Genomic DNA, 22,404 nt, shown 5'->3' on the forward strand with positions numbered 1-22,404 from the left:
CAGAAAAAAAAATAGAACGAAAAAAAAACAAATGAGTATAATTTTCAGCCAGTGAATTTTCATTTACTCGCTGAAAATCATCCACCTCTTTTCTTTTCTTTTTTCACCTTTATTTTTCTTTCATTGTGTGTGGTCCTAGAACCTTAATGTGAATGGAAAATAGCTGATAAATACAATTTATAAATCCTCTGAGTGAAAAAATATTCAGGAGTCGTCTGTGCTTTGCTTTGGCGTTTAAGTACATTTTAGCTGAGTTGTTCCAGTTGGTTAAAAGAAAAACATTCAGCATCCAACTAATTTTGTTTTAGCTTGTGCGTTTAGGTATATTTTAGCAAATTTATTCCAATCGGTTAAAATGAAACATTTAGCATTCAACCGTTTATCATTCCTTAATTTCAGTTTACTTATGAACATACCAATTTAAGAGGGAATCTTCCTTTGGTACAGCTCAATTAATGTGAAAAAGGTAGGGTTGGGAGGGGGATCTAAATTATGGCCTTAAGACAGAAGTTTAAAATCAATGCAATTTAGTATTAAAAACTTACAGCATTCATCAATAGGCACTTCTCTCGACGATGTTTTATTTTTAGGCTGAGCCATTTCTGGAAGTGGAGATGGACGAACTTTGCTCGATGAGGTCAAAGTTCCACACACTACAGCGCCATCCATCCTTATTCTGGCTCTAAATGAGAAAGCAAGTAAAAAATTTCTTCAACTGGTTTAGCTATTAGAGCAACCAAGAGGGAGTATACTGCAATATTAAGTATAACATAATAAATAATTTTATCAAACAGTTCTTAGCAACGATCTGTGAGTAGCGAAACATGCTAATAGTAACCGAAAATTTCAAAACAGGGATTTTCAAAACATATATACAACAACAAAAAATCAGGTTTTTTTCTCTCTTGTTCATTTTCAATTTTTTGTTGTTATGGTCCTCAACAAGTTCGCTTCCAGGATCCATATTATTATTGGTGTTATGTTTCATCTTGTTTTTATTTCAATAAATAATAAATAGTGATTCAAAGAATGTAAAATTCATTAAATTAAAATTAACTACCACGAGTAACGAGTCTGAGAAACTTTACATCATTTGCAAAAAAGGGTGTACGACATCCCCAAGAGAGCAAAATGATCTTGATGAAAATTACCACATTAAACTCAATATATAATAGAACACTGCTAACAAAAACGTGAATTTTGTATATTTCTTAAAAAGAATGGTCAGGGATGCGTGTTCGTTTTTTGTATTTTATTTCCTTTTGTTCAAATAGAAGATGGCTGTTAAAAATCCGGAGGACTTATTCGGACAGAAATTAAAATTTCTATCCACGTAAAGTAACGAGCATGAGCAAATTTAACTCATTTTCGAAAAGGGGAATCAGCATATAAGAGAACCGTGTTATCTACAAAAATACGAAATTTTGTGTCTTTTCTTAGATGAATGATCCCAGATATGTGTTTGTTTGTTTGTTTTGTTGTTGTTGTTTTCCCAGACCCATTGTTCTAGAAAATCGGGGGCAGACTTATTCCAACACAAATTAAAATGTATACTGTCCTGTTTTAAGATTTAGATAAGTCTGTCCTTTAGCAAAGTGACGTTTTCAGCCATTTTCTGACACAAAGCAGCAACTTAGCCCCAAAGCGGGAGAACAAGCTATTGACTGGAAATTCTGATATAGCCAATGAATTTAAAATACCAAGCTTCTCAGTTTCAGAAGCAGTAATACCGCGCGGGGCGAATTCGTTCCTAAAGATGCATCAAGTTCATACAAAACAAATTAATAGACCGTTAACATAGACACTTATTTTGAAGCTTTGAAAATCATGCGCAGTGATGGGTACTTGCACATCAGTTATTAGGAAGGAGGGCCGGTGGATCTTTTTGCAGGTGGAGGGGGGAAGGGAGGAGAAAGTCTACCTGGAGCCTTAGTAGAATATTTTTATGCCCAAATTTTCAAATTCACCGTAAGCGTTCAGATAAATGTAGGAGGTTTGGGGAGAATAGGGGGTACAAAATTTCTCAAAACCCCTTCATTCGTGGCAGTGTTTTTAAACTAAGCTTGTAATATGGTTTTTGCAGGGTGAAAGCTCCCTTCTTATTTCGAACTTTTTTTTCTGTGGAGCAAAAATATTATACTTATATGCTTATCAGCACAAGAAGGAGAGATGCAGAGAGATCATGACTGCCACCAGGCAATTTCTCAGGAGAGAGTCAAATGCTTCCAGGAGCTCTGCCTTGACAAAGATATAATAGGATTATTTCTCCTTTTATCTTTATTAACATTTTTTTCAATGTCTGCTTACTTTCCGGGAGGGGGGTTTCAGGTAAAACCAAGAGAAGCTTTGGAGGGGGAATAGGAATTAATCGCTAATCTCCCTTCATTCTTGGGAATATTTTTGGGCTAAGACTGTAATATGGAAGCTATGGGGGGATAGCTCCCCTTTTATTGCAAAAAACTTTCTCTGTGAAACATAAAAGATTACATTCATATACTCATCGGTAAATTGTTGAGAATGGGAAGAGGGTCTTAATGAGCACAATTACGAAATTCCCCAGGTGGAGGGGAAAGAGGACAAGTGCTGCTATGAGCTACGTTTTACCGATATTTAAACGAGAGTAACCATCATTTTCTTATTCATACACATAGTCTTCTTGTTTCATAGGGGAGGATTTTGGAGGGGTGATTGCCCCTCACCCCTTCCCCATAGCAAATTATGCCCCTGCATGAGTTCCTATCGACACAATACGAAATTTCTTACTTTTCCAGAGGATTATACATGTGACCATCCATAGTCAGAGTTCTTGGTTATCCAAAGAGGGTTTAGATGAATGGGCATTTAAATATATAGTACCCTTTTTGAGTAAAAAAAACAAAAGATCAAGCAAAAGAAAATCACCATATTCCATGATGTTGCCTGTATAACGGTAATTGAGGCCTGAACAGAGCCAAAATGTTATCAATAGAAAATTCCAAGAGCTACTAAAGGGTACTTATTTGTCTCAGATGCCATATTGGCGTTCAATATACCATTTACTCCTGAACATAATTGCAGTCCATAAAAAAACAGGTATCACTTATCGTTTATCCAATAAACTAACGGCTATGGAGTATCGCTTAGTTGCAAATTATATACTACGGCGTAGGCCAATAGAGTCTTATAGAAAGGGAATACTTAACCCACAAAAACCCTTTTAGGCCCAGGTTTTCAAACTTTCTATGAGAAGTGATTCAGACATATTGAACGAATATTCAAACAACTACGGATTTTTTTAACCTTTGATCTTCTTTCATTTTGAAGAATGTATATATAAATATATATATATATATATATATATATATATATATATATATATATATATATATATATATATATATATATATATATATATATATATATATATATATATATATATATATATATATATATATATATATATATATATATAAATATATATATATATATATATATATATATATATATATATATATATATATATATATATATATATATATAGAGAGAGAGAGAGAGAGAGAGAGAGAGAGAGAGAGAGAGAGAGAGAGAGAGAGAGAGAGAGAGAGAGAGAGAGAGAGAGAGAGAGAGAGAGAGAGAGAGGATGAAGTATTCAGTATAAGCGCTGAGGGGTGGGGGGCTTCCCTTTTATTGCGGACACGAAAGTTCATTTTGGACACTTGAACTATACTTCGACAAGTATGTGCACTAAATGAGCTCTTTTTATTGAAGCATTGTTTTACAGAGGTTTTTTGATTTAAAGGAAGGGTTTGAGGGGACGGTATCTCTCCTCGTATTTAGGGCTCGTATTTAGGGTAACATGGGTATGTTATTAAAAACGAACAAAAATTAAATATTAAAAAAAACTAATATTTATCAACAAAAGTAAAGGGAGTCGCTAAAAAAAAACTGAAAAATTATTTCTTATATTAATCTTCAAGACTCGTTGTCGTTTAAGAATTTTTTTTTACAATAATTTAAAAGTGATTACTCTAGCACAAGAGCGATTGGAATGGAACATAAATTATTTTTCACAATTTCTCATGAATTGAACAGCTTATTGCTAGGCATTTACTTTAAAAAAAAAAAAAAAAAATTCAGTCCAAATGGTTTAAGAAGCAATCAACTGCATATTTCCACTCATAAATGCATTCAGCATTTATGCACTATAAAATATCAGCGTAAAGAAGGGGAAGGGGGTTGATGAAGAGGTAGTCCACCTCATATACGGAATAATTCCTTTCGTTACAAGTTTTAATATCACTCTTTACTTTCATCTGAAAAAAAAAGTTTTAACTCAATGAAACAACAAAGGTAACAGCGTAGTACGTTGTCAAGAAACTAGGATTGGCATACCAAACATAAATTAAGGTAAACTTTATTTCATTAGTAATATTAGAGCATTTTGACTGAGGTGTGCCTTTTTTTGGGGGAAAAATACTGTAATCGTTCCATTCCAATTCTAAACCTAAAAGGAATTTTTTAGGAGCTAACTCTAGGCAATACGCATCTTAATGTTACCTCCCACATCCACTCAAGACGGGACTTGCAGTGCTAGTAATTCTAAACCCATCCTAAGAGGAATATGGATTGCCTATTGAGAAAAAAGTGGACCGACTCCTGGATGTATATATATAAAGTTATATTTACTTTATATATATAAAGTAAAGGGGAAAATATTTTTCCCTTTAATTTTCGTTTGAGTCTTCTTTTCATTAACTTGGGTTTGAAAATTCAATTCCGAGGATTTTGGCAGAATTCTAAGATATATTTTTTTTCAAAACTAAAACAAAATTTCAAAAATTCTCTATAACCTTCTGAATCACAACTTAGCAAAGGTATGAGGCTCGATACATTTTCCTTGGCCTCAATTTTCTGCATATCTAATTCTGAAAGTAGCGCTGTAAAGCACAAAGTTTATCTAAGTTCGCCAAAGGTTAGTATCCTTTGGAGGAGAAAGGATAGATGTAGATATTCAAAAGATAGTCCATGGGGCGCAATCTTAAGCTCTATATCGATTTCATTTCATCATATAGAATTTTAGCGAAAACTAATTCCCCACATTTCGACAGAAACATCTTAAGGAATAAAAACCAGGCAAGATAACCGAAGGGGTAAATAATCCCTTAAAAATCTGAAATTCATTGAAAATACAACAAAAATTGGAATTTTTTTCAGAATTACAAGAAAAATAAGTTTTTTCCAGTATTACAACTTTAAAAATATTAGACTTACAGCCCCCCCCCCCCCCACGCAAAAAAAAAGTATATTCCAACTGATCAAAATCTCCCTATGACAAAAAAAAGATTATAATATATATATATATATATATATATATATATATATATATATATATATATATATTTACATTCACACTTCAAATATTTTATTCTTGAAAATTAAATTTATATGTTGCTATTCTAAATTTACTATATTTCCTAGCCTTTCCATGAAAAGCCACACTTGGCCAACCGGTCCATATGTTTCGCAGGTAACCATTAGGAAACTAATATTTTTTTTTACTTTCTTAAATTAGAAACTACAGAGAAGTAAGACAAATAATTCACTTGTAAGTGAAGTTACGTTACAAATTAATTTACAATCGTACTCAGTAATTACCTAAATTTCTTACCTCGTTTACAATTTATTTTTAAATCTCCGTGTAACTCAAGCACCGAGCAGCTGAACCCTCATGTAACTGAACCCTCATGCAACTCAACCCCACTTAATTGAACCCTGGTACAACTGAACCCTCGTGCAACTCAACCCCACTTAATTAAACCCTGGTACAACCGAACTCTTGTGCAACTCAGCCCCACTTAATTGAACCCTGGTACTGAACCGTCGTGCAACTTAACCCTCGTTTAACTGAATCTCCGTGTAACTCAAGCGCCGAGCAGCTGAACCCTCATGTAACTGAGCCCTCGTGCAACTCAACCCCATTTAATTGAACCCTGGTACTGAACCCTCGTGCAACTTAACCCCCGTAAGACTCAATCCTATTTAACTGAACCCTCGTGCAACTGAACCCCCGTTTAGCTGGACCCCCGTGCAACTCAAACACGTTTGACTGAACCCTTGTTCCGCTGAACCACCGTATAAATCAATCCCCTTTTAGCTCAACTCCAGAAAAGTAAGACAAATAATTTGCTTGTAAGTGAAGCTACGTCCCAAATTAACTTACAATTGTACTTAGTAATTACCTAAATTTCTTACCTCGTTTTATCATTTATTTTTAAATCCCACCAATCAAGAGCATAAAACACTACAACTAACTTAAAAATTGATGTATTCCGATCACAAGGTAAAAAAGCACTGAATTGAATGCATTTCAGTTTGAAATGCAAGACTCCTCTAGTGATATGATTGCCAAACAAAAAATTGACAATTAGACGTTTTTATAACACGAGCTTAAGTCTCGCGGGGCTACTTTATTAAATTATCAGTAAATTCATGGGGAATTTTATTTCATTGCTATTACGAAACAGTCGGACATAAGCTTAGTAGATGCTCATATTGCATCGATTTTCATATGGCAAAAATCAGGGTGGCAAACGCGGTCCGCCAGTTTAACGACTGATTCAAAAATAGAAAATACCAGCCTCGCTATTTTAAACCACTAGTACCAACAAAATGGCATCAGAACACCTAGTTTTGGAAACTAGACCTCAAGTCTCGAATTCCAACCCCTAGTGTCAAGAAAAAAAAATCGGTAAATAAACACAGTTTTTCAAACTTTTACCTATCGGTTCTTTACCGACTGGTCTATTGGCTTACAAATATTAATTTTGGTTATAGTTTTAGCCATTTGAAACTTAGAACTGTCTAAACAAGCAGTCATATGTACATGTAAGCAGAATATGGAATATCTTGAAAGAAATGCCTGATAGAATAGGTAGAAAATTCTAGAGGTGTTTTTTATGTTTGTGTCGGTGAGTTTATCCAAAACAGTATGCGTGTAACTGAACACTAGTGTAACTGAACCCCGCACAATTGAACCAGTGTAACTATACACTCGCGCATTTGACCTCAAGTGCAACTGAACCCCCGTTTAACTGAATCTCCGTGTAACTCAAGCCCCGAGCAGCTGAACCCTCATGTAACTGAACCCTCGTGCAACTCAACCCCACTTAATTTAACCCTGGTACAACTGAACCCTCGTGCAACTTAACCCCCGTAAGACTCAATCTCATTTAACTGAACCCTCGTGCAACTGAGCCCCCGTTCAGCTGGACACCCGTGCAACTCAACCCCGTTTGACTGAACCCTTGTTCCACTGTACCCCCGTTTAAATCAATCCCGATTTAACTCAAGCCCTATTTAAAGTCAATCTCTGTTGCACGCAACTCAACTGTTTGACTCAAGACCTAAGAATAAGTCTGAAAAGAAGCTCAAAATTTGCTTCTCGCTTCGTTGACAGTTTTTAGCCTATTCGGGTAACCTCAGAATTTTTTCAAATTGAAAGAAACTTTCAGGAATGGATCTATCGCTAAAATCATGGCCCGATAGTATTGTTTTCTGTTTTATTTTTTTGATTAATTATCAGCTTTTCAATTAGTACTCGGGTAAGAATTTTCTACGGGGCAACAAAAAACTCAAGAGGCAAGTGGCAAATAATTTCATACCTGGTTCCCTTAGCTCTTTTAGTTTGACTTTAGAAGTTACGTAAAAGTATTTTGTTTTGGTAATTTCACATAAGATCAACCAGGAAAAGACACCCGCTTTTATGGGGTGGGGGGAGTAAACCACTCATTCCGAAAACTTCGAATGTTTACCCGTTTCAGCACTCCTACGATGTTCCAATGACCCGCTAGTACTGGAGAACAAAAAAGAAAGAAAAAGAAGACACGTCCGAGTATCAAGCACTTTTTTGGTAATTCCCAAGAATTTGTTTCGTAATTATTTTTGTGTTGAAATGAGACTAAATAACATCTATCATTGACGAGTCAGCTTTGTATTTGAGTTATAACAAAAATCAACTGAAAGCAAGGAGCAACATTAAAACTTAAAACGAATAAAATTATTCCGTATATGAGGGGGTCGCCCCTTCCTCAACCCTCTCTCTTTACGGTAAGGTCTTAAAATTCTTTAAAAATAGTTTTCATTCAAATTCAACGGCCCTTGTGTTTGAGAAATCTTTCTTAAAGAATTGTGATAGGCACTATAGTGCAAAAGAACCAGGGCTGAGGAAGGGGCAACCCCCCTCCTTATATACAGGATAATTTCTGTTCGTTTTTAGCTTTAATGTTGTTCCTTACTTTAAGTTGAAAAATATGTTTTTTTTTATTTAATTTCTGACCGTTTTTCTAATCATGCTAGGAAATCCCTTACCCTCCCCTTGCATAAAATTTGTCCTAGAATATTACTCCTAGAAACTTTCTTCCCCAAGGAAAATTCCCCCAGTGGAAAATCCCCCCGCAGAAAAAATACCCCGAAAAAATTTCCGTGCTGCCCTCCCATCTTTTTGACCACTCAAAAAAATCATTAGCACTTTTGATTTTTAGTCAAATGAGCCCTCTCCCGACCTTCTGACATCAGTCGTTCAATACGATCACCCCTGGGAGCAAAAAGTACACGCATCTTTGATCTTTCTTCTGGTAAAATAATTCAAAATTCCACATCTTTGTATATAGGAGCTTGAAACCTAAACAGTAGGGTTCTCTGATATGCTGTATTTGATGATGTGTCCTTTCCATTAAGATCGCTTGACTTTGGGGGGGGGTGGGGTATTTCCTCCTTTTGGAAAAATCAGGCAAAGTTTCAAAGGCTTGTCGCTTCTGATGGGTAAAATTAAACTTGAGGAACTTTATATATTTGGGATCAGCATAAAAAATTTATATCTATATATTGTTATCAAACTTCAGTTTTTTAGAGTTTCCGTCACTATTGAGCTGAATCACTCCTTACAGTTCGTTACCACGAACTGTTTGATGAGTTTTTTCACTTGATATTTTTTTTTCTCAGCTCTTTTTTTCACTTTCAAAGGTGACTGGGAAGGGGAGTATTCAAGAGGAGAATTTTAAAAAGAAGTTTAAGAATTAAGGATTTTCAGAGGAGAAGTTTAAGGATTTTCAATTATAGAGATATCAGGTGTAGACCTTTCATGTTTTCAAACCTTTATATTCCAGAAACGACACTAAAATCATATTTCGGTGCCGGCATTTTGTGATGGTGTTGTTATGACGAAACTATAACAAGCACGTAAATGTAAACACTAGCTTTTAAATAACCTTAAACAGCACTCTACGATGTTCTATTGGAGTATTAGTACTGGAGAAATAAAACAGAAAAAGGGAGACTTATCAGCGTTTTCAGCTCTTTTTAAATAATTCCCATAAATTTGTTTCTGCAATAAACTGTTACTATTAAGATGAATTTAGATAACCGGATTCAGTTGAATACAGTTGATTTACACGAGGGTTTAGTTGCATGGGGTTCAGTTAAACGGGGGTTGAGTTGTACGGGGGATGAGTTACTAAGGATTATAGTGACACATAATCTGAAATTATGATGGTAGTTATCTGAAATTATAATAGTATTCATACCTGAAATAAAGGCAAGAAGAACTTGTAAAGGCGATTGTCTTACTAAGCAGGTAGAATCGTAGAAATGATTCTCATATTCTAGATCCATTTTTATGTGAACATTAAATTTGAATGTAAAAAGTGTGGACTGAAGTAAGTAGTACAAGCCTACTTCACATTTAAAACGGCCTTAAGATCAAGTTACTCGTACTAGAAAACTATGAGTAAAGAGCGACCCTTATAAATGGACAGTGCTGCCTAGGTAAAGAGCGATATGGGCACAATGTACTGTTTTTTTTTCAAACCAGGGAATTTGGTATAGAAGGAGTTGTCGTAAAAACTTCGAAAGGAAATCATTCGATTAGAAACTAAAAGTTCTAGTGCCCTATCTAGTAGTCGAAAGTGATTGAAGGGCAAGTCAATGACAACCAAATGACCGCGGATGGGAGTTTAATGTACATATACTAGTATTTATTCCTTAAAGTCTTAATATTTTTATTTATTAAAGTTAGAAATGTAAAAAAAAATGTTATGCATTTTGTTTTGAAAAAAGTGCAAATAAAAGTGCCCCTGAAGAAAAACGACAAAAAACCAACAAATGAACACGCATCCGTGTAATCATCCTTTTCAGAAAAAAACTAAATTTCACATTTTGTATCGTTCAATCCACAGTTCATATAATTATCCAGTATGATCATTCCCTATCTCACCCATTATAAAAACCCGGACCGGGGTGCGAGTGCTCCGGAGAACGTTTTTGCAGATATAAACATAAGCGAAGTCAGATCTTTTCATGGGTAGACAAGTCAGACTGTGATCTAATCGGAAACAAGTGGAAACCCACTATTACGAATAATGCACTTTGTTGGAAACAATCGGAAACAGACTAACCCGCATTCCCGCTAATGCAGAAATAAGTGGGAGGAGCTTTTTGTTCGCACCGAGAACGTAGACCAGAAATGATCTGCGATAAGCTTACTGGATAATTATATGAACTGTGGTTCAATCATAGCCCAGTTAGCTCCTTTCTTAGAGTGCGTTATCGCGAAGTGTTCGATGAACTGCCAATAGTATTTGCAATTGATATAACAATTTGTTTGAGGGTTAATACGAAGAAGGATGATGTCTGCCCCTAGAAACTATTACTCTGAATGAATATAAGTTCTTGATTTAGCGCTAATCGATTAATCCCTAAACAGGAGAAGTCAGAACTTATGGTTTATGGGAGAAGTTCCATGTCAGTGAACCGTGTTATTTCAAAATTCTGATATCGGGACTCCTGTCTTAAAAAGAGTGGAGGTTTCTAGATATCTAGGTATATCCACCCTGTTATTTAAAGCAGACAGATAGATAGGTAGACATTTATTACAACAAAATCCTCTTCACGCCATGGCAAAAAAAACACTTAAACACATAACAACAACATGCAATAATAGCACACATAACAATAACAATAACACACAAAATATCGCATATATAATAATAATAAAAACCTAACTTATTTACATTTTAGAATTTTTTGAAACCATCCACCTCTCCAAAAGGCGTTAAAATCTGTTAACTGCTTACATGTGCTCATCAGGTGCATAGCAACTTCCTCCTCCCGACACATAGGACAGTGACAAGGACCATTTTAATCCTAAAATTATCATTTTACCTCCTCCTCTCACCAAACACAAAAAATTACCACGAACCAAATTTACCTATCTTACATCCTCACTACTCATTCCCATTTAAAATGAACTTCCTGCCTCAAGTGTCCTTAGGCAGCTCATACAGCCCTAGGGATATATTAGTAAACTAGAGCAACAGTGTCCAGGAATCTTGGTATTGAATGGATTAAAACATTCAATTCCATACCAAACTATGAGCACTTTATATTTTTATTAATTGATTGTTATTTTAGGTTGCCTGAGTGTTTAGATGTTGATTGTTCCTTCAAATCTACGAGTGCTACAGATTATTCAAAATGAATAAATAATAATTTTAGACCATTTTTTTACTAAACATCGCTTAGTAAAAAACTATAACTAAAACAAGAAACTAAAATATCGTTTTTATTTCTTGATTAATTAAAAAAAAAAACTTTCCGAAAAATAAGTTTTTCAAAGAAAAGTAAAGGCCATTTTAAACTTAACACCAGGAGATACAAATACCTGTTATAATTCAAACCCAAAACGACCAGAAATTACTGTTATTAAACAATAAATGAAACCCAAAACGAACAGAAATTAAATAAAATATCAGAAAAAAAAACATGCAAAAAATAATAATATAAATGAATAAATAGATCTTAAAGCGAGTAATGTATATTTTGCTATTAAAGTATAAATGAAACTTAAAACGAACAGAAATTAAATAAACAATCAATGCGAACAAACATACAATATATATTAATGTAAATGAATAAATAAATCTTAAAACAAGTGAAACCTCAATTGAATATGCAAATCAAGTTTGAATCGAATAAAAATAACTACAAACAAGAGTTTGGGTATCGCCTCACTGCAGGGGACTAAAAGCTACTGCGTCATTGGCGCTTTACTGAAAACAATTCTTTAAAATATTTTTACTTTTGTAACTTTAAGAAATACAAAATTAATTAAAATTTTAGGGAATAAATATCAGCATATGTATATTAAATTGACAATGCACATTTTCTTTCAGTAAACTCATTTGAATTTTTTTTCAGTAAAGTACAAATTATATTCTAGCTTTTAGAATATAATTCTAAAATTATAGAATTATATTCTATAATTTTTAGAACCCTACTCACATTAATTTATGCTCGTTTTGAGTTTGACTCTAATATTTATTTTAATTTTTGTTCGTTTTGGGTTTTAATTATTTATTGATACTGATTTGGGGTAGTTGTATGCTTGGTAAATTAAACGATAGTCCGGACGCCAGGTGTTGAAAATGTGAACCATACCACGACGGAATGGGGCTGCTACGAGAATTAGCCTACCCTCCCTAAATTAACTCAGCGAATTCAAAAATTCTAGTGTCACTGTCTTGCAAGTAGTAGGATATTTAGGAACTTAACATCTTATAATGTTTCAGAGTTTTAGATAAGACAACGGAGGCTGTGCTAGGTTTGAGATGTAGTTTTCCAGTCAACCAGAAATGCCTGCATGCCACGGAATACTCTCAATATAAACTAACATGATTAGTTACAAGAAATGGCAGAGTTAAAAAAAATGGAAAAACTATATGAGTCTTGAACAGTCTTGGAAAGTATAAACAAAATCAAATTGAATATTAGATATATTATGATATTAATTGTTGAAAGATCCATCAGTTCAAGATTTTTTTTCACTGTAAATTTTATTTTCATTTTCAATGCTGTAAGAACTGGAAAATAATAAATTTGTAATATACGAGTAATTCGTTTTCAGTGAAGCACCAATGACGCAGAAGGCTTTAGGTTTTTACAGTTAAAGAAGGGGGCAGTATCCAAATTTTGTTTGGATATTTTGTTTGGATTATCCAAAATTAGTTCAAAATTTAACTGTAATTTTAATATTTATTTTCAATATTAAGTACAAAAGAAAACATTTGTACTATAATTCGTTTTCAGTAAAGCGCCAATGACGCAGTAGGTTTTAGGCTCCTGCAGTGAGACGATACCCAAACTCTTGTTTGTAGTTATTTTTATTCGATTCAAACTTGATTTTCATATTCAGTCTAAGCAATACTCGCTTTAAGATCGATTTATTCAATTTTTATTGTTACTTGTTGTATGTTTTTTGCTATGATTGTTTATTTAATTTCTGTTCGTTTTGGGTTTCATTTATTCTTTAATAGTAATTTCTGGTCGTTTTGAGTTTGAATTTTAACAGGTATTTGTATCTCCTAAGCTTAAGTTTTAAATGGCCTTTACTTTTCTTTGAAAAACTTATTTTTCGGAAAGTTTTTTCAATTAATTTTTGTTCGTTTTTGATTGCAAAAAGTCTCAAGCTTTTATGGCATGGGGGGGTGCTTACTGTCCGATTATTATAGACTTTAAAAAACGGATCTGGAACTTTCAATTTAAATGAATGAGGCTTTTTTCAAAGTCTATACGTTTACCTCTTTGATAAAAACCTTATATATGAACAATAGATAGCTTGCATAACTTGTGGACAGCGATTGACAACAATGAATGGATTGAAAAAATAGCTCCAATAAGGGGGTTTAGACCATTTCACTTGCTGACACAAAGGGATCACGACTGTTTGGAATTGACCTTAATAGGAATTTGTGTGCCAAAGCAATTTTTCATCTATCACAGAGTATGTATTTTAACCTTATAATTGGATAATTATATTAGATTTCCTATGTGTTCTTCCCATACAAAACCCCTTCCCATAAGTTATAAACCCCCCTTAATAAGTTATGCCCCAGGGCATAACTTACAACGCCTACCCCTGAGCCCTGTTGGGCTGTGTCGACAATGGAGTTTTTTTGTTATCAGAACTTTGAACTATTTTATCAAAATGTCTATCTCAAATGTTTTATCTGATGCATTTAGGACGTGGAGGAGGGAGAGGCGCTAGCTGCCCTTAAATCTCTTTTGACACTTAAAACTTAAACATGGACTTTCAATTTTCAATCAAATGAGCCCTCTCTAAGATTTATACAGGCACCCCTTCCATAAGAAATAATATGAAGGATTCGGAGAATCCTTAAAATACAACCCTTGCCCTGAGGGCTTTGGGGGAGTTGTAATCCTCAAAGACCTAATTTCCAGAACTTGAAACTACGTTTAATAAAATGCCTATCTTAAAATTTTGATTAGATGTGTTTGGGGAAAAGGTGGGCGTGAGAGGGGGGTTAGTTGCCCTCAAATCACTTTCGACTATTAAAAAGGGCACTAGCCCTCGGAATTTCCAATCAAATGAGCCATTTTTGAAGTTTCTACGACAACGCCTTCTGCAAATAACTTAGAAGTCCCGAGGGCATAACTTTAAACCCTTGCCCTGAAGGTTGTTGTGGGAGATTTTCTTCCTCAAAAATATTGTCTATCAGGAAATCAGATACGCTGAGCAAAATAATTTTCTAAAAATGTCGATTGGATGTGTTTGGGCAAATAATGGGAGTTGGTTGGGAGGCTAGTTGCCCTCCGATTAATTTCGACTATTAAAAAGGGCAATAGCCCTTTGAATTTCCAATTGAATGTACCTGTTTTAAAGTTTCTACGACAATACTTTCTATAAAAACCTAATATTGCCCCAGGGCATATCTTAAAACTCTTCCCATTAGGGTTGGAGGAGAGTGTCATCCTCAAAAACATTTTTTCAATCTTTAAATAAACCAAACTGAACAAAATGGCTATCTCAAAAGTTTGTTTCGATGTGTTTTGGTAAATGATAGGCGTGGGGGGGGAGCTACTTGTTCTCCAATCACTTTCGACTATTAAAAAGGGCACTAGCCCTTTAATTTCCAATCGAATGAGCCTGTTTTGAAGTTTCTAAGGCAACGCCTTCTATAAAAACCTTATATGCCCCCAGGGCATAACTTAAAACCCTTGCCCTGAGGGATGTTGGGGAGTGTCCTGCTCAAAAATATATTTTCAATCTGGAAATCAAGTATGCTGAACAAAAATGGCTATCTCAAAATTTTGATTGGATGTGTTTAGGGGAATGATGGGCGTAGGGGGGGGGGGGGCTAGTTACCCTCCAATCACTTTTGACTGTTGAAAAGGGCACTATCCCTTTCAATTTCCAATCAAATGAGCCTTTTTTTGAAGTTTCTACGACAGCGCCTTCTATAAAAAATTTATATGCCCCCAGGACATAAATTAAAACCCTTTCCCTGAGGGTTGTGGGGGATTGTCCTCCTAAAAATATGTTTTCTATAAGGAAATCAACTACGCTGAACAAATTGTCTATCTCCAAATTTTTAGGGGATAGATTTTAGGGACGGATGGGTGTGGGGTGGCTACTTTCCCTCCAATTACTATCGACTATTAAAATGCGTACTATCCCTTTGAATTTCCAATCGAAGGAGCCTTTTTTGAAGTTTCTACGACAACACCTTCTATAAAAACCTTATAAGCCCCCAGGGCATATCTTAAAACACTTGCCCTGAAGGTTCTGGGGGAGTGTCCTCCTCAAAAACATATTTCCTATCTGGAAATCACTACGCTGAACCAAATTGCTATCTGAAAATTTTGATTGGATGTGTTTGGGGAAATGATGGGCGTGGGGGGGGGGGGCTAGTTGCACTCGCTTTCGACTATTAAAAAGGGCACTAGCCCTTTAATTTCCAATCGAATGAGCCTGTTTTGAAGTTTCTACGAAAACGCCTTCTATAAAAACCTTATATGCCCCCAGGGCATAAATTAAAACCCTTGCCCTGAGGGTTGTGGGGGAGTGTCCTCCTCAAAAATATATTTTCTATCTAGAAATCAACTACGCTGAACAAAATGTCTATCTCAAAATTTCGATTGGATGTGTTTGGGGAAATGATGGGCGTGAGGGGGGGGGAGGAAGGGGCCTAGTTACACTCCAATCACTTTCGACTATTAAAAAGGGCACTAGCCCTTTAATTTCCAATCGAATGAGCATGTTTTGAAGTTTCTACGACAACTCCTTCTATAAAAAACCTTATATGCACCCATGAAATACCTTAAAACCCTTGACCTGAGGGATGTGGGGGACTTTTCTCCTCAAAAATATATTTTCTATCTGGAAATCAACTACGCTGAACAAAATGGCTATCTCAAAATTTTGATTAGATGTGTTTGGGGGAATGATGGGCGTGGGGAGGGGCTAGTTGCCCTCCAATCATTTTTGACTATTGAAAAGGGCACTAGAACTCTCGATTTCCAATCGAATGATCGCCCTTTGAAGCTTCTACGACGACCCTTCCATATGAAGGGTCTCTGGGAAAAAAAAATAAATAATAAATAATCAAACATTGGAGCCGTATGGCCTTTACTATAGGCAACGCTACAGCGTTGCCTCTGATATTCTTGATTTAAGACAAATTTTTCATTTCCATTTAGAAACACGTTTTTTTTCAATCCTGCTTGAAGATCATTTGCCTTTAGAAGACTAAAATTTTTGGTTGAAGATCAACATTGTCATTTATCAAAAACTTGGAACAAGTTTATTTCCCGGTTTTTACGAATGAGAGATGAAGATTAAGTATCCAGTTACTTTTTCTTCTTCTTTCTTTTTTGAGAAGTGAACATGTTTTTCTGCTTGCTTCTTTTTGTACAGAGGAGAGGCGTCAAGTTCCACTGCATAATTTTGGGCCCTTGTCCTAAGATCTATGCGGATGATGTATCCGGTCGAGACAGATCTTTTGATCATACTAATCGAAATATCTGTCTCAACTGTTTGTATCCGATGTCATGGGACATATCTGGGTTCCCAGAAGAAAAAGGTACAGGAGGGGGTGGTTACCCTTCAGTAGCTTTTTGCCCTTAAAAAGGGCGCTAGAGCTTTCAATTACCGACTGAATGAACCCCTTGATTCTGCGACCCCCCCCCCCCCCATTCAATACAAAGTGGTCAGGGAATAATAAATAGGGGATATCACAATTTCCTTGGTCAATCCTATTGCGTTGACTCTGATTTATGCTAAATAATAACCAATAGTAAGACTATCTTACCGATATCTTACCGACTATCTAAAGGATATCTTACCTTTCAGCTGATGTTTTATCAACAAACTTCAAAATTGCTTTTCCTCGTTCGAGGCTCTCCACCCTACAGCCAGTGTTATCACCAAGTCTACTTAAACACGAAAGGACCTTGCCCCGAGGAGCTCCAACGGGTAGGTTGAACATGGTGAATTCATGAGGCCTGACAGGGATGTCAGTTTTCTAAAAAAAAAAATGAAAAAAAAAATACAGTCAAAGCAGGGAAACAAACAAAGGTATACTCTAAAACAGTAGGTGCTCACAGGAAAACCCCTTACGATAACTCACTATTCCCGATGAACTTTTCAAAACAAAATGAAAGTAATAAACATCTATATGTGGAACAAATGTATTTATTCATAAATGTTTTTTTTTCTACCTCCACAAAAAATTTTTATTTTTATACACTCAGGTGGCAAAAGCAGAGTTTCTTTGCATGAATTATAATGTTGACGAGTAACGCTCGCATATTTCTTTGCTATATAGTGAGATGGATAACAGAACATAAATTCAAAAAACATACAATTTTCTACAATAAATAAAATCTCCAACGACGTACTTGCTACTAGGCAAGAGCTAGGTATTTTGCAAATAGCAAAGGCTTATTTGGATTTTGACTAAGGAAATCCTCAGGAAAAGTAAAATAGCAAAATAGATGCAGTAAAATACGGATTGGCGCAATGGTTATGACCTTCAAGACTTTTTCAAGGGAAATTTCTTATAAATGCGAGCGCAAAACTACAAAAAAGTAAGCAAAAATCCTCTCCTAAAAATGGGTTTAGCGCTTGGCTGAACCAAACTTTAGGATACAATTCTGGTCAAGATGGATACGTATCAGAGTAATACATCAGGTTTCGGAAAGTAAATCCTTTATTGTAAAGATTGCGTCACTCGACACGGACGCTATTTATGCCATCGTAGTTGTCACAGTAGCTAAGCCCTATTAAAGTACTTATCCACGACCCATAGTAACACAAGTTTTAAAAAGGCGCTTGAAAATCTGTCCGGTAGTTTTTTTTTTTTTTTTTTTTTTTTTTTTTTTTTTACAATTGATGCTGATAAATCTGAAAGTTAACTACATCTCGACACTCTATTTAAATCCGCTATGTTATCTGAATTAGTGTCATCATTAAGAGTTTATTGACTTTTTTTTACAGAAAGTTGTATAAATTTAAGTACAGGACTATAACAAAGTATAGGAAAAGTTCTCCCGCAGAACCATCTCCTACAAGTGGGTTTAGCTCCCTGCGGAACCAAACTTCCGAATACAGTTCTGGTCAAGATGAATACGGGTGAGTGATGCATCAGGTTTTGGACAGCAAAGCTTTAATTTAAAAGAGTACGTCACCCGAAACGGAAAATATTTATAGCTGAAGCAAAAAACTGCAGGGCCGACACAGGGACCAACCACGATCCATAGTAACTGAAGTTTAAAAACGCGTTTGGAAAAACTGTCCGGGGGTAATTTTTTTACAATTGATGCTTTTTCGTCAATACATAAGGACACTATATTACACTAAGGCCTATACTATATATATTATATAGGGTATATACTATATATACTATATTACCCTACTACTTTAGTCCACATGCAACTCAACAAATAATTTGGAGTCAAACATGGAGTCAAATTGAAGTAAAAATAAACCATTAAAATCGCCACCGTTGAAAACCCTTGCAGGGATGGCGCTCATGTGTCATTAGCTCAGGATCAGGATCATTATGTAGGACGGACGTCCGTATACAGATGGACAAGGGCTTATTTAATGCTAAACATCATGTGATTCTTTAAATCGTCACTTATAGCGCCACATTGGAATACCATATGGCATCGAAAAGTGTCTCTTATGTGCGTTAACACAGTTTCAGCGGTAGCTGCAACATATAAAAGCAAGAATCACGGTCCATAGTATCCCAAAACACAGCCTAAAGGCCCCTAAAAACGAAGACTAATCGAAACAACAAGTGCACCATTGGAATTGCCTTGGCCAAAAACCTTGCACGGGAAACTTACAGTTATTTGGCTTGAAGAACAAGGAAAATCATTTTTTGCATGGGAATCACTCTCAATGTCTTGTTTTTTTTTTGTTTTTTTTCTCCACTGCAAAAAGCAAACTGGAACATGATTGAGAGCTGTTTAAGGGCACATGTTAAAGGAAATCGCAACATCTACGTGCTTTTGTAATTAAAAAAATACAACCACAGACAGCGCAATATAGCGCTGCCTAAGTATGGATTCATGTGGGCGCAATGTTTGTTTGTTTTTTTCACCAATGCACTTCATATAGCAGGAGTCGTCACATAAACTTCGGAAGGAGCTCATTCAATTTGAACTTGAAAGTTCTAGTGCCCTTTTTAAGAGTCAAAAGGGATTGGAGGGCAACAAGCCCCTTTCCCACTTCCATCAAGTCCCCAGCCACTTCCAATCAGAATTTTGTCTAATGGGATGTCAGCCCCCTCCCCAAATTCCCGGGGCAAGAACGGCAGGTTATGCAATTCGCCCATTGTAAACATAAAGTATTTGTTATTGAGAAAGGTCGCCATCTTTGACCTTTAGTGTCTAAAAAGACAAAAGACACTCAGGAGAACCTTTCAGAGAATGTCGAAGGAAGTGTTGAACTAAAACAAAACACGTTATGTCCAAACGGGTGTCAAAAGGGCGTAACTTAAGAATGACGGAGTGTCTTAATTTGGAACTTTCAGGAAATGCCGAGGGTATGATAAATTGACCAAAAAAGGCAATTTTTGCACACTACTGCTACTACCACTGCTTCTACTACTCTCACTACAAATACTGCTTCTTTAACGAGTACTACCAAGAATAAGGATGTAGAAGTGAAAATTTGAGGAAATGTTGAGGAAAAAGTTGAACTAAATCAAAACATTATGTGCATACAGATTGTCAAAAGGGCGTATCAGCAATATCTTTGACCAGCTTACCTTATCAAGCTGAAACTTCCACGGCATCATGAGGAGGGGGGAGGTTCAACTGAGTAAAAGGCTAGATGTGCATGCTACTGCTATTCACATTGCTGCTACTACTATTCTAACTGCTACTTGTACAACACTACTACTATTCCTACTGCAACCACTCCTACTATGATGCCAATACTATTAAGGCTAAGGGTACGAAGGTGAAAATTTAAGAGAATTTTGAGGGGAAATTTGGACTAAATCAAAACACAGTGTGCATGCAGATTGTCAAAAGGGTGTATCTTAGGAATGGTTTAGAGTATTAAGTTGGAACTTTCAGGGACTATTTAAAGGGGAAAATCAATTGACCAAAGGGCAATATGTGCATGCTAATACTAATACAACTGCCGCTGCTACTACTAATATTACTACTACTTCTTCTGTAACTACAACTAATGCTAAGAGTATTAAAATGAAATTTTAAGAAAGTGTTGAGGAGGAAGTTGAACTAAATTATAACACAATATGAACATACAAATTATGAAAAAGGCATATCGACAATATCATAGCAATATAACAGCTAATTGTATTAAGTTGAAACTTCCAGGGCTTGATGGGAGGGGGGGATGTTCTACTGACCAAAATTCATTATGCTAACACTACTGTTGCTTCTAGTGCTAGCCCTATTACTGTTAATAATACTCCTAGTCCTGCAACTAGTTCTCTTACTAATACTACTGTGACTACTACTACAACTATGCTTAGGGCAGGAAGATGAAATTTTCAGGGAATATTGAGGGGGAAATTGAACTAAATCATAACATGCCATCTGCATGCAGGTTATCAAAAGGGCGTATTAGCAATATCTTAGGAACGGCTTTGTGAGTGAATTTGAAACTTACAGGGCTAGTTGTGGGGGATGTTGAACTAACCAAAAGGCAATATTCGCATCCTACTACTACTACTGCTACTATTACTGCTAATAGTACTACTACTGCTTCTGCAATTACTACTGCTACTACTACACCTAAAGCTAAGGGTATTGAGGCGAAAATTTTGGGGAATGTTGAAACAATGTTCCACTAAATCAAAACGCACTATGCGCATACAAGTTGTTAAGAGGACGTATCAGCAATGCCTCAGTAAAGGTTTATGGTATTATGTTCAAGCTTCCAGCGTGTGCTGAGGGGGATGTTGAAAAAAAGGTGCCTTGTGCATGCTGCTACTAATGCCACTGCTGTTACTACTACTGCAACTATTGTTATTACTGAAGCTAAGGGTATTAAGGCGCAGCTTTCAAGAAATGTTTAGGCTGATGTTGAACAAAATCAAAACGAGCTATGAGCATGAAAATTGTCAAAAGGGTGTAACAGGAGTATCTCAGGAACGGCTTACATTATTAAGTTGGGACTTTCAGGGTTCCAACTTAGTGTTGCTGCGGATTTTGAAGTAACCAAAAGGCTGTATATATACTACTACGGCAATTGCTGTAACTAATGTATTAAGGGTATTAAAGGTATTAAGGTGAAACATTTAGGGAACATTTAGGGGCAGTTTCAATTAAACGAAAAAAACAATGCATGCAGGTTTTCAAATGGGCATATAGGCAACACAATAGGCAGCGCAGCGCTATCATAGAAACTTTTAAAGGAGCTCATTCGATTGGAAATTAATAGTTCTAGTGCCATTTTTAAGAGTTTAAAGTGACTGGAGGGCCAGACACCCCCCTCCCAAGCTCATTAATTCTCCAAACACGTCCAATCAAAATATTGAGAGGGTCATTTTGTTCAGCCAGTTGAAAGGTCCACTATGTCTCTGGTGGTCCACTATGTCTTCAGCGGTAGCTGCAACATATAAAAGCAAGAATCACGGTCCATAGTATCCCAAAACACAGCCTAAAGGCCCCTAAAAACGAAGACTAATCGAAACAACAAGTGCACCATTGGGATTGCCTTGGCCAAAAACCTTGCACGGGAAACTTACAGTTATTTGGCTTGAAGAACAAGGAAAATCATTTTTTGCATGGGAATCACTCTCAATGTCTTGTTTTTTTTGTTTTTTTTTTCTCCACTGCAAAAAGCAAACTGGAACATGATTGAGAGCTGTTTAAGGGCACATGTTAAAGGAAATCGCAACATCTACGTGCTTTTGTAATTAAAAAAATACAACCACAGACAGCGCAATATAGCGCTGCCTAAGTATGGATTCATGTGGGCGCAATGTTTGTTTGTTTTTTTTCACCAATGCACTTCATATAGGAGGAGTCGTCACATAAACTTCGGAAGGAGCTCATTCAATTTGAACTTGAAAGTTCTAGTGC

At 35.8% G+C, this 22,404-nt stretch overlaps 1 protein-coding gene across 2 annotated transcripts in view; it reads right to left on the reverse strand.

Moving 5' to 3' along the window:
• LOC148946207 (meiosis regulator and mRNA stability factor 1-like) overlaps positions 1 to 22,404 on the reverse strand; it is a 344,665-nt gene that overhangs the window by 288,008 nt on the left and 34,253 nt on the right. For both annotated transcript variants that reach the window (XM_089098280.1, XM_089098279.1), the window contains exons 5-6: positions 17,176 to 17,354; positions 546 to 682 (exon numbers count right to left, since the gene is read on the reverse strand). In XM_089098280.1, coding sequence (XP_088954406.1) covers positions 546 to 682; positions 17,176 to 17,354 — 316 coding nt within the window. The remainder of the gene's footprint in view (positions 1 to 545; positions 683 to 17,175; positions 17,355 to 22,404) is intronic.

Source organism: Artemia sp. Qi Xiang Cuo, chromosome 12 (assembly GCF_049724085.1).
Source record: "Artemia sp. Qi Xiang Cuo chromosome 12, ASM4972408v1, whole genome shotgun sequence".
Classification (NCBI taxonomy): Eukaryota; Metazoa; Arthropoda; class Branchiopoda; order Anostraca; family Artemiidae; genus Artemia; species Artemia sp. Qi Xiang Cuo.